At 50.7% G+C, this 14,182-nt stretch overlaps 1 protein-coding gene across 1 annotated transcript; it reads left to right on the top strand.

Annotated features, from left to right (window-relative positions):
• The first annotated feature begins 369 nt into the window (after positions 1 to 369).
• Positions 370 to 6,632, top strand: HOXD3 (homeobox D3). Its single transcript, XM_054174206.1, has 3 exons — positions 370 to 429; positions 3,900 to 4,445; positions 4,903 to 6,632. The coding sequence occupies exons 2-3, from the start codon at positions 3,950 to 3,952 to the stop codon at positions 5,652 to 5,654; spliced, it is 1,248 nt and encodes a 415-aa protein (XP_054030181.1). The 5' UTR covers positions 370 to 429; positions 3,900 to 3,949; the 3' UTR covers positions 5,655 to 6,632.
• Positions 6,633 to 14,182: the final 7,550 nt, after the last annotated feature.

Below are 14,182 nucleotides of genomic sequence, written 5' to 3'. Positions count from 1 at the left end.
CCTCTGCACGCCTCGGCCTGGCCTGGGCTGGGCGTTGGGAAAGGCAGGAGCGACTCCGCGGTCGCGGCCGTTGCGCGGGTTCCGGCAGAGCGGCTGCCTCCGGCGGCCCTGCCCGAATTCACATCCGCGGACAGGGTGTTTTACTCGCTTGTTTGCTGCCTGCTTCTCTCAAAGAGCTATTAATAAATGAAGAGAAGCGTCTGCCCTTTGTCTGATAAAAGATCTGACGTGGACTGGGAGACACGGTGAGGGGCTGTGGACGAGAGGTGCATTTATTAACAAAGTCCTAAGGAAGAAAGATCAAAACAAAGCAGTTTCCGCTGAGAATTCTCACTTCTGTTGCAGGTCCGCGTCCACGGATTTTCCAAAGGAACCTGAAGATCCTACTCACACAGTTAAAGTCAAAAATCAAGAAAAAACATAAGTGTGGTGAGTTCTCTAAAATTCCTTTTCCATCCACCTTTCTCTTCCTTCGATGCCTGGGCCCTTCACAGGCAGCAAAGGCCCAGGCCCGCGGAGCAAGGAGCGCTGCCTGGCTCCGGCGCCACGGACACACGAGGCTCTGCCCCCCTCATCACCAAGTACATAAAAGCCCTCGAAAACCCCCCTCGATAGCAGCCCGTGGACAGGGGGAGCCGAGACCGATTGGGGAGCAGCCAAACCCTGGACTCAGACGAGAGGTGCGGCTGGCTCTCCGTGGGGGCCCTGTAGCTGATTTACGAGGCCCCACGACGGCCAGTGCTCCGTGCCAGAGCCATCATCCCCTTCCACGTCTCCATCTGCGAGGCCGCCCGCACTCTCTAGTGCTCTCAGCAGCCCGCCTGGGGCGCAGTCCCCAGGCACGGTGGGTACCCCGTCCCTCGCCCAGGGCAGAGGCTTTCCGTCGTCTGGTTCCCCTGCCCGTGGCCCGGCGCGGCAGCCGGGTCCAGTGGCGGCTCCAGCCCTTTCCTTATATACGGGGCTGGCCCGAGTCGGCGGCCGGGAAACGTGCCGAGCCGGGGATTCTTTTGCCGGGCTCCCTCCTACGCGCGGCTGCTTTGCACTTCTGAAAGTGCCGGGTCTTGGGAAGTGTTTTCCTTTTCATTCCTGGCCGGAGCAGTTACTGCCACGGCACTAGTAGTCATAAATTTTGTTACAAACCGCAATGACAGGTGCATTGATATGCACCCTGAGAGCTCCGGCTGCTTTAATAACCGCTCCGCTGGCCGCTCTCACCGCCTCTTATTTATTCGGTATCATATTAGATATTGATCCCAAGCAGAATTAAGTGTAGTGGGAAGTTTTAGTAGAGAACTGCTTAATACGAAAGTATCGAGGGAAAAGTGTCAGTGGGCTCCCGTGGACTCCCGGCTGCTTCCCAGACAGAGCCGTGAGAGGGTCGGCAACCTCCAAAAGCGGTAGAAGCAGTGGCAGGACAAAAAGCCCCATTACAACACCTAACAGTTCAGATGTGGTTACCCTTTCTGGAGAAGAGGAAGGGAAATCTGAAACACAGACATGGATACTTTGCAGTTGCTACTCTCTGTGCCTCCAAACGTACCTCCCAATGCTCGGCCTCACCATTTGGATCTCTCTTTCCCCCCCCGCCTTCTCCCCCACTTCCCTGGAGGCTGTTTCTGGCCAAACCACCAACTGTTGAGACCCTGCTTTGGTGTTACCTAGAAAAACATCACCCCGGGCCTTGCACTCGTGGAAAACCAAACCCTGAAAAGCTCTCTCTCTCCCTCTTTCTCTCCCCCTCTCTCCTTTTTTTAACATCTAAAGATGAGCCACCAAACAGTTGAGCATTGTCCATATGATTTATTGCCCATAGCCTCCTTTTTAGGTTCAAGCAGAGTTCACAAGCAGTTGGTATTTCAGAAAAGAAATAAGGCTTTTAACAGCTTAACAGTAATATTCTTTCTTAAGATTCTGTGTATTCTTTTGGGAACTATACTTTACAAGGCACATAAAAGCCTACGCTTAAGGCAGTGCTGTGCTAACAAAAGTTTTCAGTCCAGATCATTCCCGAAAAGGTGGATGTTAGGAAGTGGTAAACGAGTGACAGAAATATTTTGCACAAAAATACTGTCAATGACTCGACAAGATGGTCACAGAATATTAAAACTCATATGAATAGCCATAGTCCATTTCTGTAGACATTTCTTAACTAAAAATTTATGGAAGACGAAAATAGCTGTTTTCTCACTTCAATCAGCTTCGATGATCATCCCAAGCTTTTGTTCAGGGAAGAAAAGAACCCAGGCGGTTTGAGATAGGGAATAAATCTCGAAGAGTGGTCGAGGATGGCAGCTCGCTAAGGTTATTTTGAGTTACACAGATATGTTTCCTGGTGAATTTTAGAAAACAGATCAGCGGCACCTGACAGTACCAACTGTTGAGAGAGAAAGAGCAGTTTTCTGGTAGTATTGCTTCAGTATAGGCTGGAGAAAGCTAATTATCGGACACTGTTCCAAAATGTCTAGCTACTCTTCCCTGGTATGTTAATGGGCTTAAACCTTGAATACATACAACGAACTATTGAGATACGTTGAGTTACAGACTGACGTTGCCAAGCGAAGTATGTACTAATTTACAAAATTACTAAAAATGCCGAAGAGAACTTGTAATCGACAAGAAAAATAAGAACATGGAATATTTAAAAAATCAACAAAATTACAGAGCAGTTTATATTATGCCACAAACGCAGACAAGTTCCAGGAGCAGCAAGGGGAACGGTAACAGCACCCTGCCCCAAAACATCTGCCCTAAGGGAATTGTACGTTTTCATTGTGAGCCGCCTGACCGGGGAATCGGGGAAGGCAGAGAGGGGAGCACCATAAGTCTCCAGGCTGGGAAAATAAGATAACCCCCTAAAAATGATCTCCAGTGGTTCAGGTTCTTTCTACTGGGGACAAATAACAGGGACGAGAAACGTTGAGCGAGAGAATTTAATTCATCACAGAATTAAAATAGGGGAGCTGACCTGAGACTTCCTTTATAGTGCAAAGTGAAGGGAGTGAATGGCGCCAGTTATACTTTAACTCTGGAGGAATCCAGGGCAAGGAGGAGGCCAGGTTTACAAAGGGAACGGGGGTTTTCTGCCTCTGCCCGGCCACAGCCCGGGCTCCATCCATCATGTCAGCCGTGCGTAGCCCTGCGCACGCGTGCCGGGCGGGGAACGAGGGGGCGCGGGGGGCTCCCAGCTGGAACGGGCCGATGGGTCCCTGGGGACAGCAGCCAGCGCTGCCTCACGTTGCTGAAAGCCCTGGCCTGCAACTGGGAGGGCCGATCCAGCGAAACGCGTGAGGGAATGGTCCAAAGACAGAACAAAGACGAAAACGTCTCACAAAACGCGTTAAAAAGTGCCCCCTGGAAAGTCCCGCCAATACGTCCCCATTTTCCCGAGCACTATCTCTCTCGAGTGGCACCCTTCCTTATTGCCCCCCGGTCATACCCTGCTGTGCCCTGCTCTCTCTCTAGTGCGCTTCAGTTTGCCCTAGATCCTGCCTGGTGACCCTGTTATTTTCGGGTGCCCCTTGCTCTCTTCCTGACAACTCTGGTCCTTCTTTGCTGTCACCTACTCCTTCTCTGGTATCTCCTACTCTTTTATTGATATTCCTAGCTCCTTCCTTCTCTGATGTCCCTTCATTATTTTCTTCTGAATGTTCCCTGCTCCTTCTCTGTTATCTCCTGCTCCTTGATGTCTCCCGGTTTTTCCCTGGTGTTTCCGAGTCTCTCCCTGGTGCCACTGTTCCTTCCCCACTGTTCCCTGCACCCGCCCTGCTGCCCCTGGGTCCATCGGCCCAGCCGAAACTTGCGGGTGCCGGGGTGTGGGGCATGCCGGGCCCGGTCCGGCCGCTCAGCCGAAGCTCCAGTACCGAAGGTCTTTTTAGTGTCCTCTCTGTCCCTCTCCTCAGGTGGCTACGAGTGGCCCGGGCCGACGACGTGAGGCGCGGGGCGGCAGTCAATGTTATTTGAGCGGGGGCCGCTGGCCTCGGCGATCGCAGAGAGAAGGATGCAGAAAGCCGCCTACTACGACAACGCGGGGCTCTTCGGGGGCTACTCCTACAGCAAGGCCGACGCCTACCCCTATGGCGCGGCTCACCAGCCCTACGGCCAGGCCGGCCTGGACGGCGAGTACCCTGGCTCCGCCTGCTCCGTCCCGGGCTCGGCGCCCGGTCGCGCCCCAGCCCACAAGGGCAGCGAGCTGAGCGGCAGCTGCATGCGGACGGCCGGGGGCGGCCCCGGGGGCAGCCAGCCCCCAGGCATCGGCGAGCAGCAGCCCCCGGCGCTGCCGCCCTCCTCTCCGCCCAACCCCCCTCCCAGCGCGCCCCCTCCGAAAAAAAACAAAGGGGGCCCCAACTCCGCGGGCTCGGCCACCGCCACACTCAGCAAGCAGATATTCCCCTGGATGAAGGAGTCCCGGCAGAACTCCAAGCAGAAAAGCACCTGCGCCCCCTCAGGTAGCCCAACACCGCCGCACCGGGCCCTTGCCCGCCCGGGCAGCCGGGCTGAACCTCTTGGGCTGAACTCCGCAGCCCTGCGCCTTGTTCCCTGCTCCTCCAGCTGTCATCGCCCCCATCCCACGCTCGGAGGTCTCAGCCCTGCCGGGCGCTGCAGGTGGGGCTGGCCAGGGCCTTCTGCCCTCATTCTCTGACAGACAGCCCAGCGGCGTCGGGCTTTGCTCCGACGGGTCCCGGCAGAGCCTGGACGGGCGGCCGCTGGGGATCCCTGAGGGAAGGCAGCTGCGGGGAGTGTGTACGCCGGGCAGGGATGGATGGATGGGAGGCCACCCCGGGCTTCCTGCGCCCCCTCCCCGCACGCCAACACAGCGAGAGGGGGTGGCGAGACTTCGGACGACCCTGGGGGGAAGGGGGTTTTCGGGGGGAACCAACGACTTTTTGTGCCTCTTCCCTGCAGGAGAGAGCTGCGAGGACAAGAGCCCTCCCGGGCCGGCCTCCAAGCGGGTGCGCACAGCCTACACTAGCGCGCAGCTGGTGGAGCTAGAGAAGGAGTTTCACTTCAACCGCTACCTGTGCCGGCCACGCCGGGTGGAGATGGCCAACCTGCTCAACCTAACTGAGCGGCAGATCAAGATCTGGTTCCAGAACAGGCGGATGAAGTACAAGAAGGACCAGAAAGCCAAAGGCATCATGCACTCCCCCGTCGGACAGTCCCCGGATCGAAGTCCCCCGCTGAGCGGCCCAAACCACGTCGGCTACTCCAGCCAGCTCCCCAGCGTCAACAGCCTCGGCTACGACGCGCCCTCGCCCACTTCTTTCGCCAAGTCCCAGCAGAGCATGTACGGGCTGGCCGCCTACACGGCGCCGCTAAGCAGCTGCCTGCCGCAGCAGAAGCGCTACACGGGCGCGGAGTATGACCCCCACCCCATGCAGAGCGGCGGCGGGGGTTTCGCTAACCCCAGCCTGCAGGGCAGCCCCGTCTACGTCGGGGGCAACTTCGTGGACTCGATGCCGGCCTCGGGCCCCATGTTCAACCTGGGGCACCTGCAACACCCCTCCTCCGCCAGCGTGGACTACAGCTGTGCTGCGCAGATCCCCGGCGGCCACCACCACGGACCTTGCGACCCCCACCCCACCTACACGGACCTCTCCTCTCACCACTCCTCTCAGGGACGGATGCAAGAGGCACCCAAGCTTACGCATCTGTAGCGGGGCGGCGGCCGGCGGGGCCCGGTCTCCTCTCCATTACCTCACTTTTCTGAATGGACAGTGTGACTGTGCTCTCGAGTGCCAACAGTATTAGTGGATTTGTCTCCCCTAGCAGCTCCTTTCCTTCTTCCGCAGCCCCGAGTAGGTCCGTTAGCAGGAGCCTTTCTCTTAGAGCTGTTCTAAGCATGACAGTGCAATATACTGCAAACCGAGGGACTGATAAGATGGTAATAATGTACTTGAAGGTAAGTCTTAGAGATGCCGTAGTGTTAGCAGCGCGTCATGCTGAGGTGTTTTAGACCAGTCGTGAGCAGTGGGAACTCGCCCGCACGTAAGCTTATTTCAGAGAAGTTAATTTATGAATTCCTCCGTAGCGTAAGGATCGCATCGGACTAAATGATATGTATTTATTATTTTAAGCGAGACATTTTTGTATCACTGATTATTTATCCTCGTCTTAATGTATTTATGTGGGTATTTGTAGAGTTTCTTCACCAATACTTCGGGAGAGCGATTCAGGTCCGTGGTGACTTACATTTCACCTATTTAGTATATTCGGTCTGAGCTAGTTGAGAGAGTAGTCTTGAACAGTTGTAACAGTGGCTGGTGTTTGTAGTTTATGTAAGGATTAACTAAGACAGCAAGTCGTAAGTAATTAATAGAGTAAAACAAACCGTGGCATCACACAAAGAGCCGTTAAACTTCAGAAAAAAAAAAAAAAGAAAACAAAAGCAAGAAAGTATTTTTAAAATATTTATTTCTAACTGGGCTGGCCCTGCTGGCGTGCTTGGGTGCCTTGGCTGGCAGTGGGCTTGGCTGACTGAAGCCACCTTGAGCTGGAAGTGCAGCTGCTTTGAGGAGGTGATCTACAAAGCAGGGCACTTAGCCATCTTGTTTCAGATCAAATCCTGAATACAGAAACCTCGATGAGGTTAACATGTATTTATTGACTGGGTATCTATGGCATATATTACTATTTCGGTGAGCTATTTATTTTCTTTATTTTTTTTTTTCTATCCGAAATAGGAATTTAGAAGCTTAGAACAAAAATCAAAACAAACAAAACCAAAACCAAACCCACAACAACAACAAAACCCCAAAAAACAACAACATAACACAAAAAAAATACCCTCTCTGATAGTGCTAATTTCATTAGGGTCTCCATAGCAATCCATGCAGCAGCTGCCGCCTCCTTTGTTATTTATACTGTTGCCTTTATTCTAACCATAAATCAATTTTTTAGACATCTTTGGAAGCCCGAGCTTTTCCTCTTGTTTTTCATAAAAATAAACTTTGAAAGAAAATTGACAATCAGATGCACATAGCTGAAGGGAGCCGCCGGGACGGGTGCAGGCACTGGCCGGGCGGTGCTGCCTCGCTCTCGCAGCCAGGACGGTAAAAAAAAAAAAGAAAAAGAAAAAGAAAAAAAAAAAAGAAAAAAGGAAAAAAAAAAAAAAAGGAACGATGCTCTGAACCCTCGTCTTTCATCTTCTCTAGTTACACAGCTGTGTGAATCCCTCGCTGGAATTACAGAGACACTTCTTTTGTAAATGTTGTTATTAAAGTCTCTTTTTGAGGGTACATGTTGCTCTGAGAAGACTGTTCTTACCTCTTTTTAAAAGTAGCCAGTTAAAGATTAATCTGAACTTCTGTATCCCACACCAAATCGTCTTGACGAGCCACTTCCCAGACTGACAAACACTGCAGCTCCTACTCCATCCTCGAATGACAAGACCTGGCATACCTATTGTGCAAAATACTTTAAATCCTCCAATTCTGGTCAACACAGACAAGAGAAAACTTCAGTCCCCACATTTTCTTTCTTTCTTTCTTCCTTTCTTCCCCTCCCCCCAACCTTCTTACCCTTCTTATTTTCTTTGTCCTCCCTGCTTTCTTCCTTGCCTTCTGGTGTTTATGTTTGGATGGACAGCAACAATTCAAAATATTACTTAGGATTTTATTTCCCCTCTGTGAGATTTTAACAATGTCGTGCTATATTAAGAAGTGTATCTTTTGTTAAATTTCACTTTTACCCAAGCAAATTTGGATATATGTGTTGTAGATCTGTAAACAAAACCAGAACAGAATAAACTACTTTGTTCGGAGACATATTTTAACCATTTGGAGACCTAAAGTTATTTTCTATGGAAGTTTTCACACAAATTACTTCTTAGAATCTCCATCCAGGAGTAAACAAAACATACAAACAATACAAAAAAATAAGGCTAAGCACTACACATGAATTACACTTTCACAATATTCCATAAATATATGTATCTCCAAAACTTTCTGTAATCAATGTACCCACAACTGACATTGTCTATGTAGGATTTTTTTTGTGTGTGAAACATGATGTATTTCACATCACTGCTTGCATCTGCAAAAGGCACCACTATTTCTGCAAGGTAAAATCCAGTGTGTTTTTCCCCAGGTGTTATCTACCTTCATGCTCTGTGAGCTGCTCCTTAAAAAGTACCTGCTCTGCCTCACACTACGATAGTCTCCATCATGAAATCTGTTAAGAAAAAGAAGACTGTTTATAGATAGCGCTTCTCCAGAGGGCTTCAGAGGAACCCTGACCACAAACATGGTGTTACTGAGGCATATTGCTTTGCATTATTTCGTATTAGAGAAAGACAGTGTTTGGAGACTTGCTTTCCAATGGAGGAGGAGGAGGAGGAACATGTGAAAGGGGAAATCTTCCTGTAAATAAATTCACTTCCTCCTCTGTGGCTGTGGCAGAGATGTCTTGTTTGTAACAAGATCGAAGTCCATGATGATAACCTTATTATTAGAAGTAATGTTACTTTAGTGAGATTGCTGGCATTTTTACAACGTTTGTACAAGCATCAGCAATCTTGAGGAGAGACACTTTGGCACAAGCCAGACTTTTTCTTGGCCCATCATTTAAAACCCATAAATTATAAACAACCCCCTTTCACACTCAACAGGAACTCAGCTCCTTTGCAACAGCATCTGATGTGCTGAACTCTGGTCACCCATTTAAAACACAGCTCATCAGCCAAGGCCAGGCCTGGGGCTGATCTCAGAGCTGCCTTTCTTTACAAATAGGAGCTGTAGTACCCCTTCCTCTCCTTCCCTTCTCCCTCCATCTGCTTCAGACTGATAAAAGGGTCACTGAACCAGTGCTTCTAAATACTGGCAGCACTGTGGCAGTGTTAGGGATAGTGACCTGCCAACAGCAGTTCTCAGGGGTAGACTGAGCCTCATCAAGGCCATGGGGCCACAGCAGTTCCCTGCTGCAAAAAAAGAGATGATGCTTTGTATTAACTTTGTAAGGACAGTGCAGGGCTGAGGTGCCCTTTTGCAGGAGTGCTATCCATGCCCCTCTCTCTAGGGCCTGGTGAGCAGCCTTGGGGCAGGGGGATGTAGGCAGGCACAGACAGGGTCTCCTAGGGATGCTACTGTCCTGCAGGTGCCACTTGTGTGGGGGTAGGAAAACAAAGTCAAATGTTTCCTGCTTTATTAACACTGGGCATTAGCACTCCTGGGTTGAACACTACAGGCTCCAAACCTTGGTCCATTGGTCTCCAGGACACCCCACATGGCTGTCACCTCAGGAACAGGCAGGTTGAAGCTGTCTAAGAAAGATGGAGCCCACCTGCACCAACTAGAAGCACCCTGATGTTCCTGGGGTCATTTGAGCTCCATGGCAAGACACCTGAAGGCAGGATCCACTTAACCTGGAGGGTTCTGCAGCCCTTCAGTCCCATGGGAAGCCCTACAAAACAGCCTGCAGGGAGGTCCAGGGACAGAAGGGACCACTAGGGAAAAAAAGGGTAAAGGGGATAGGGCTGCCAGGCTACTCAATGCTTCATTGACAGCTGTTGGCTGGAAAGGGAAGGGAGAAACTACAGGTTGTGACACCATCGTTCTACATGCCAGCCTGCTGTGTGTACCCATCAGCCACACACAATGGCAGCCCAGTGAAGAGCAGCATGCTGCACATCTGATAGACCCAGGCATCCAGCACTGCTGCTGAGGACCTGCCTGGGAACAAAAGCTGGAGCCAGATGGGCAGCACAAAGGGTCTGGTGCTGCTGGGGCAATTAGAGCAGTGGTGGCTGTCTGGGCACCACGTGGTGTTAAATATTGATGAACTGGCTACCTCTGCTTTTAAAAGTTGGACTGAACTAGAGCTCTGTTGGCTGCAGCCACTTTCTAGGGACATAGCAGCAGGTTGCTCTGTGGATGGGCAATGACTCTCCATTCCCATGTGAGCAGTGGCAGTGAGGATGTTATAGTCCTCACTGGGATTGGGACTGGTAGGGGAGGGAGAAGATTGTCTGTATTAAGCGTTATTAGTCATGTGATGAGCACTTTTCACTTGGCTGTGGTTCTTCCTAGTTCTGCTGAGTCAGCTGGGACTTGACCAGAAACCCTGGCCAGCAGAGGCAGTGTCCAGTTCCAGAGCGCAAGACAGGACAGGACAAGATGGAGCCCCTTCAGTCACAAAGGCTGAGATGCAAAGGGGTCACAGTGAGAACTCCATGCCTGCACATGCGCAGGTCTCTGTAGATACTGTTCAGGAGCACAGATGGGCCTTTGCCTCCACATTTAGAACCCAGGGTCCTGGAATTCTCTTAACTGCTCTGGGATGAACCCCAGAAAGTCTCAGTTGAAATAACCATAAACACCAAGCAGAACATAAGTAGCATGAGATCTATACTCAACAGGATGGAAGTATTCCAAGTAAAAACACTCCTGAATATAAAATTTGAACGCCTGGTTTCATTTCTTCTTTATTTGCTGATGCACCATTTTTCTTGCAAAAGAAATTTTGAGAGGGAGTAAACAACTCCATGCTGAGTGAGGTGTGCAGCCTTGATCTTTCCTCTAAGGAATCTGGGCCACCTTTCAGAATATTTGGGAGAAAGAAGGGTTGGGAGAGGAAGGAATCTTGGATGAAACCCCTTTGATATCCCTGTTCTGCACATGACATTATGGCTTACCGTGATACCTCGGGGTTATCGGTATGTGTAGTTTTTCCTTCCTGTCAAATTCACAGCCACGGGACAGGAATTGGAGATTTACATGGCACAGGTGCCCATGAGGAGTCACTCTTCAGGAGAAATCTATACAGAATGAGAGAAAGACTTTTCTGTGTTCATGCAGAGGATCTCTGTAGTTAATCTCACATACTTGGAGAGCAGAGGCCTGATGAAACTGTTCCAAGGGTCATTTGGGAAAGGGGAGATTGTGCCAGGCAAATATCAGTGGTAGAGGGAAATGCACCTTCCTCAGGAAGAACATGAATGGCCCTGTATGCCTGGAAGGGCTGTGCTTGTGCTGGAGCTGAGCCTGGCTCACTCAGTGTGGCAGGATATTTCCCTTTGCCCTGGCGTCTCTGTATATCCCTGGATTTATTCATGTTGTACAAAATAAATACTCCAGAGCCACTGCTTAAATCATCAGTGTTAGCTTACCTTTCTTCATGATGCACACCCATACCCTGTCTTTCTCCACACCATGGGTGTATATCCCCAAGTACTCTTGCAAACCAGCTCTCCCTGACTGGAAGTGTCCTGGCAGCAGAGGGGCAAGGACAAGGTCATGCTCAAACCAGACCTTTCATATAATTATTTTGAGGACCTGGAAGACATCTATTTATCTCTTGTGTGTTAATACCTGAGAAACACAGAGGGTGGAGGCTTGCTTCAGAGAGGGAAGGGAACGTGCCTCACCTCAAAATGGTCCCTGTGGCTCAGGGTTGTCATTGTCTTCAATGGATGTGCTGCTCCAGCAGCCTCCCCAAGGCACTGCTGGTTAAAGGTTTGCACCCAACATGGCTTAGGGTCTTTTGGCTGGGCTTGTTCCTACATTGTCTTAATTTCACAGTGGCTGTCTCAGGCTTTGCAGTGGTCCACGTTTCCAGAACTGTGGTGGTACAGCAGTTGGTTTGGTCCATTGTTCTCACTGAGGTTTCTGCTGCAGCATTTCCCAACCTCATGCCATTACTGCAGTGCTTGCCCACATGTTCCTAAACCTCCCAGTCATTCTCAAATTGGCTTTGACAGCATCATGTTCCTCCCACTCTTTTAAACAAATTTTTCTTCATCCTTTGACTTCCAGGGGCTCTTTCCTTATTAGACTTCTTGATAAAAACAAACCATGGTGGCTCAGCTTCTTAGCACTAGAACATAGCTATTTAAATCTCAACACTGAAATTCAGGAGCATAGAGAATTGCATCTCCCTCAAAGGCCACAACAGCAAGAGATGTTTTGCCTGTGTTTAGCTATTGATTTCTGCTTTTCTCATCCTTGAACAGTCCTGCAAAAGCAAATAGGTAAAGAACAAGAAACTCAGTAACAGAATCCAGCTGGGTGAATGGAAAGGTGGTATGTTGGTGTGAACGTGCTCTTCTAGAGTGACAGCTCTTCTAGTGTTTAAAACACAGCTTTAGGTGTAATTAAACCAGTTGTGTTCTGCAAACAGAAGAACCAAGTAAGCAGCAGCCCTCCTCTAGAGCCACGGCTGTTTGCTTCACTGTGGGCAAGAGTTTTCACAGCAGGGGATACTGAACAGCACAGATGCTTTCCTGCATGGACAGTGTTCCTCTGCTAAAGAGAAAGCCCGCTGGTTTCTGTTTTGTCCAAAGACGACATTTTCCAAACTGATATGATTGCCATGGGTGTGCTGAGCAAGTTTAACCCCTCCCTCAAAATGTAGGTTTTCTGACAAACTGTATTTGATTTAAACTGTTCTTATATATGCATACTTTGCAAATGGAAATGTGATACTCATACATCAGCACCTACCGCTGCACCCCCTATTAATGAAATATGGTAGTGTAGCCCAGAACAGTGAGCAAGTCTGTGTCTGGAGAACACCTAACTTTGGGTCTCTGGGCTTACAGTAAGTGATCTGTCTGTAGACTGAGTCCCAAGTACATTAAAGCAGACTATAGCCAGACTTTGCTCTGCAAGAGTTGCGTTATGGTCTGGAGCTGGGGAGAAATGGGGGCTGAGAGGCCACATTGCTGGTCAGAATCCATATGCAGAAAAGTGCTCCTGTGTCCTTACAGGCATGTCTGCCTGTCCCAGGCATGAGTCCTCCTCATGGCCCCTGCAGGAATGAAAATCAGTCCTGTGCTAAATTGTTGGCTGGGTGTAACAGTGGGGCAGCTGGGGCTGAGCTGCAGAGCACAAGTCTCCATGGGAAAGACTTGAGGCTGAGTCAGTTAAATGGTCTGACTGTATCTCCCCACAATGCTCCTTCTCTGCCACCACCTCAGCCTTCAGAAATCTGCAAAAGACACAGTGGAATTTTTCCTTCTCTGGGTACCCTGCTTACCCTCGAGTGGTTAGCACCATGTCTGGGCCTCACAAAATTTGAGGCCTCCTCCTAATCACAGCAAGCAGCATTCTGAATAAGAGCTTGTAGAGCTCTTTGGGCTGTTGAGTGGAAGGCACTGTACAATGGATGAAGGCATTTAAATTTCACACTTTTATTTAGAAATAAAGTATTTTTCGATAGGGCACCACCTTCGCATTTCCCAGCTAAGTCCACATCTACCTTTTAAGACTTGGAAGGTTACATTGAATTCAAAACAGCATAATGTAGCCTTTCTTCATGTTCCTTATCTGTGCAGTCCCAAGATGCCAAAGCCCAATGAAGTTTTGCTGTTCTGAAATGCACTGACACATCGTTATCAATTGAGGAACTGGATGAAACTAATCATCACCCAAATCAAGCACAAGTGTAACTCACACTGGATGGCAAAGTATCTCCTGAAGCCGTCGAGGAAAGAGGTTAACTTTTGCATTCCAGGCTTCACATTCTCCTTGTTTCTGGTCCCTGCCATGCCGGGAGGGTGAAAAGTAAGAGACAGTTGGGGGGGGGTGGGTGGGGGTTGGCTGGGCAGTGCAACTCACAGCACTTTCTGCCAGCTGCAAATGCGCAGCAAACAGTGCCGAATCGTCAAGGGAAAAATGAAAGCACATTAGCAGGATGAGCCAGGGGATTCGCGTTTGAGAGGCTGCAGAGCACTTATCTGATGGATCGAGACCATCAAGAGCCGCAAGGTGCAGCAACCCACCCCCTCGCCCCAAGTGCGGACAGCCCGGGGGTGTCTGCCCAGCCCGCCGCGCACCCAGCTGCTCCGCTGGTCTGCGGGGGCTCCTGTGGGAACCTCCGGGGGCCTGGCTGGCAGCAGGGCAAGAGGAGGGGGCTGAGCTACTCTCGGACGGGAGCCCTGGCAGCGGGAAAACGCCGGCCCACCCGCCCTCCAAACTCTTGGCAAGCGACTCCGGCGAGCTCAGAACGAGTGATCTGTCCTGGGGAGTTCCGGCAGCGCCTGCCCACCCGCAAGCCCGCACCGGCCCTGGGCAGCCAGGCGTGGGCAGGGGAACCGGCGGCACCCGGGATCCCGGGTGCGGGCTGCCCACTCCGGGCTCCCACTGGCTGCGGGGCGGGACCTGCCGCCCAACTCTCGGCCCTACATTAAGGGAATACTGCCCCGTCGGGAAGGGCGGCAGGTGTGGGGCGCGGTGCTGCTCCGCGGGCT

The sequence above is a fragment of the Dryobates pubescens genome, chromosome 2 (genome assembly GCF_014839835.1).
Source record: "Dryobates pubescens isolate bDryPub1 chromosome 2, bDryPub1.pri, whole genome shotgun sequence".
Lineage (NCBI taxonomy): Eukaryota > Metazoa > Chordata > Aves > Piciformes > Picidae > Dryobates > Dryobates pubescens.
The sequence above is the reverse complement of the archived record's forward strand: the minus strand, read 5'-3'. Positions and strand labels throughout refer to the sequence as shown.

Coding starts and splice junctions, on each gene's coding strand:
- HOXD3 (XM_054174206.1), top strand. CDS start 3,950: ATGTTATTTGAGCGGGGGCCGCTGGCCTCGGCGATCGCAGAGAGAAGG. Junction 4,446..4,902: donor AAGCACCTGCGCCCCCTCAG/GTAGCCCAACAC, acceptor TCTTCCCTGCAG/GAGAGAGCTGCGAGGACAAG.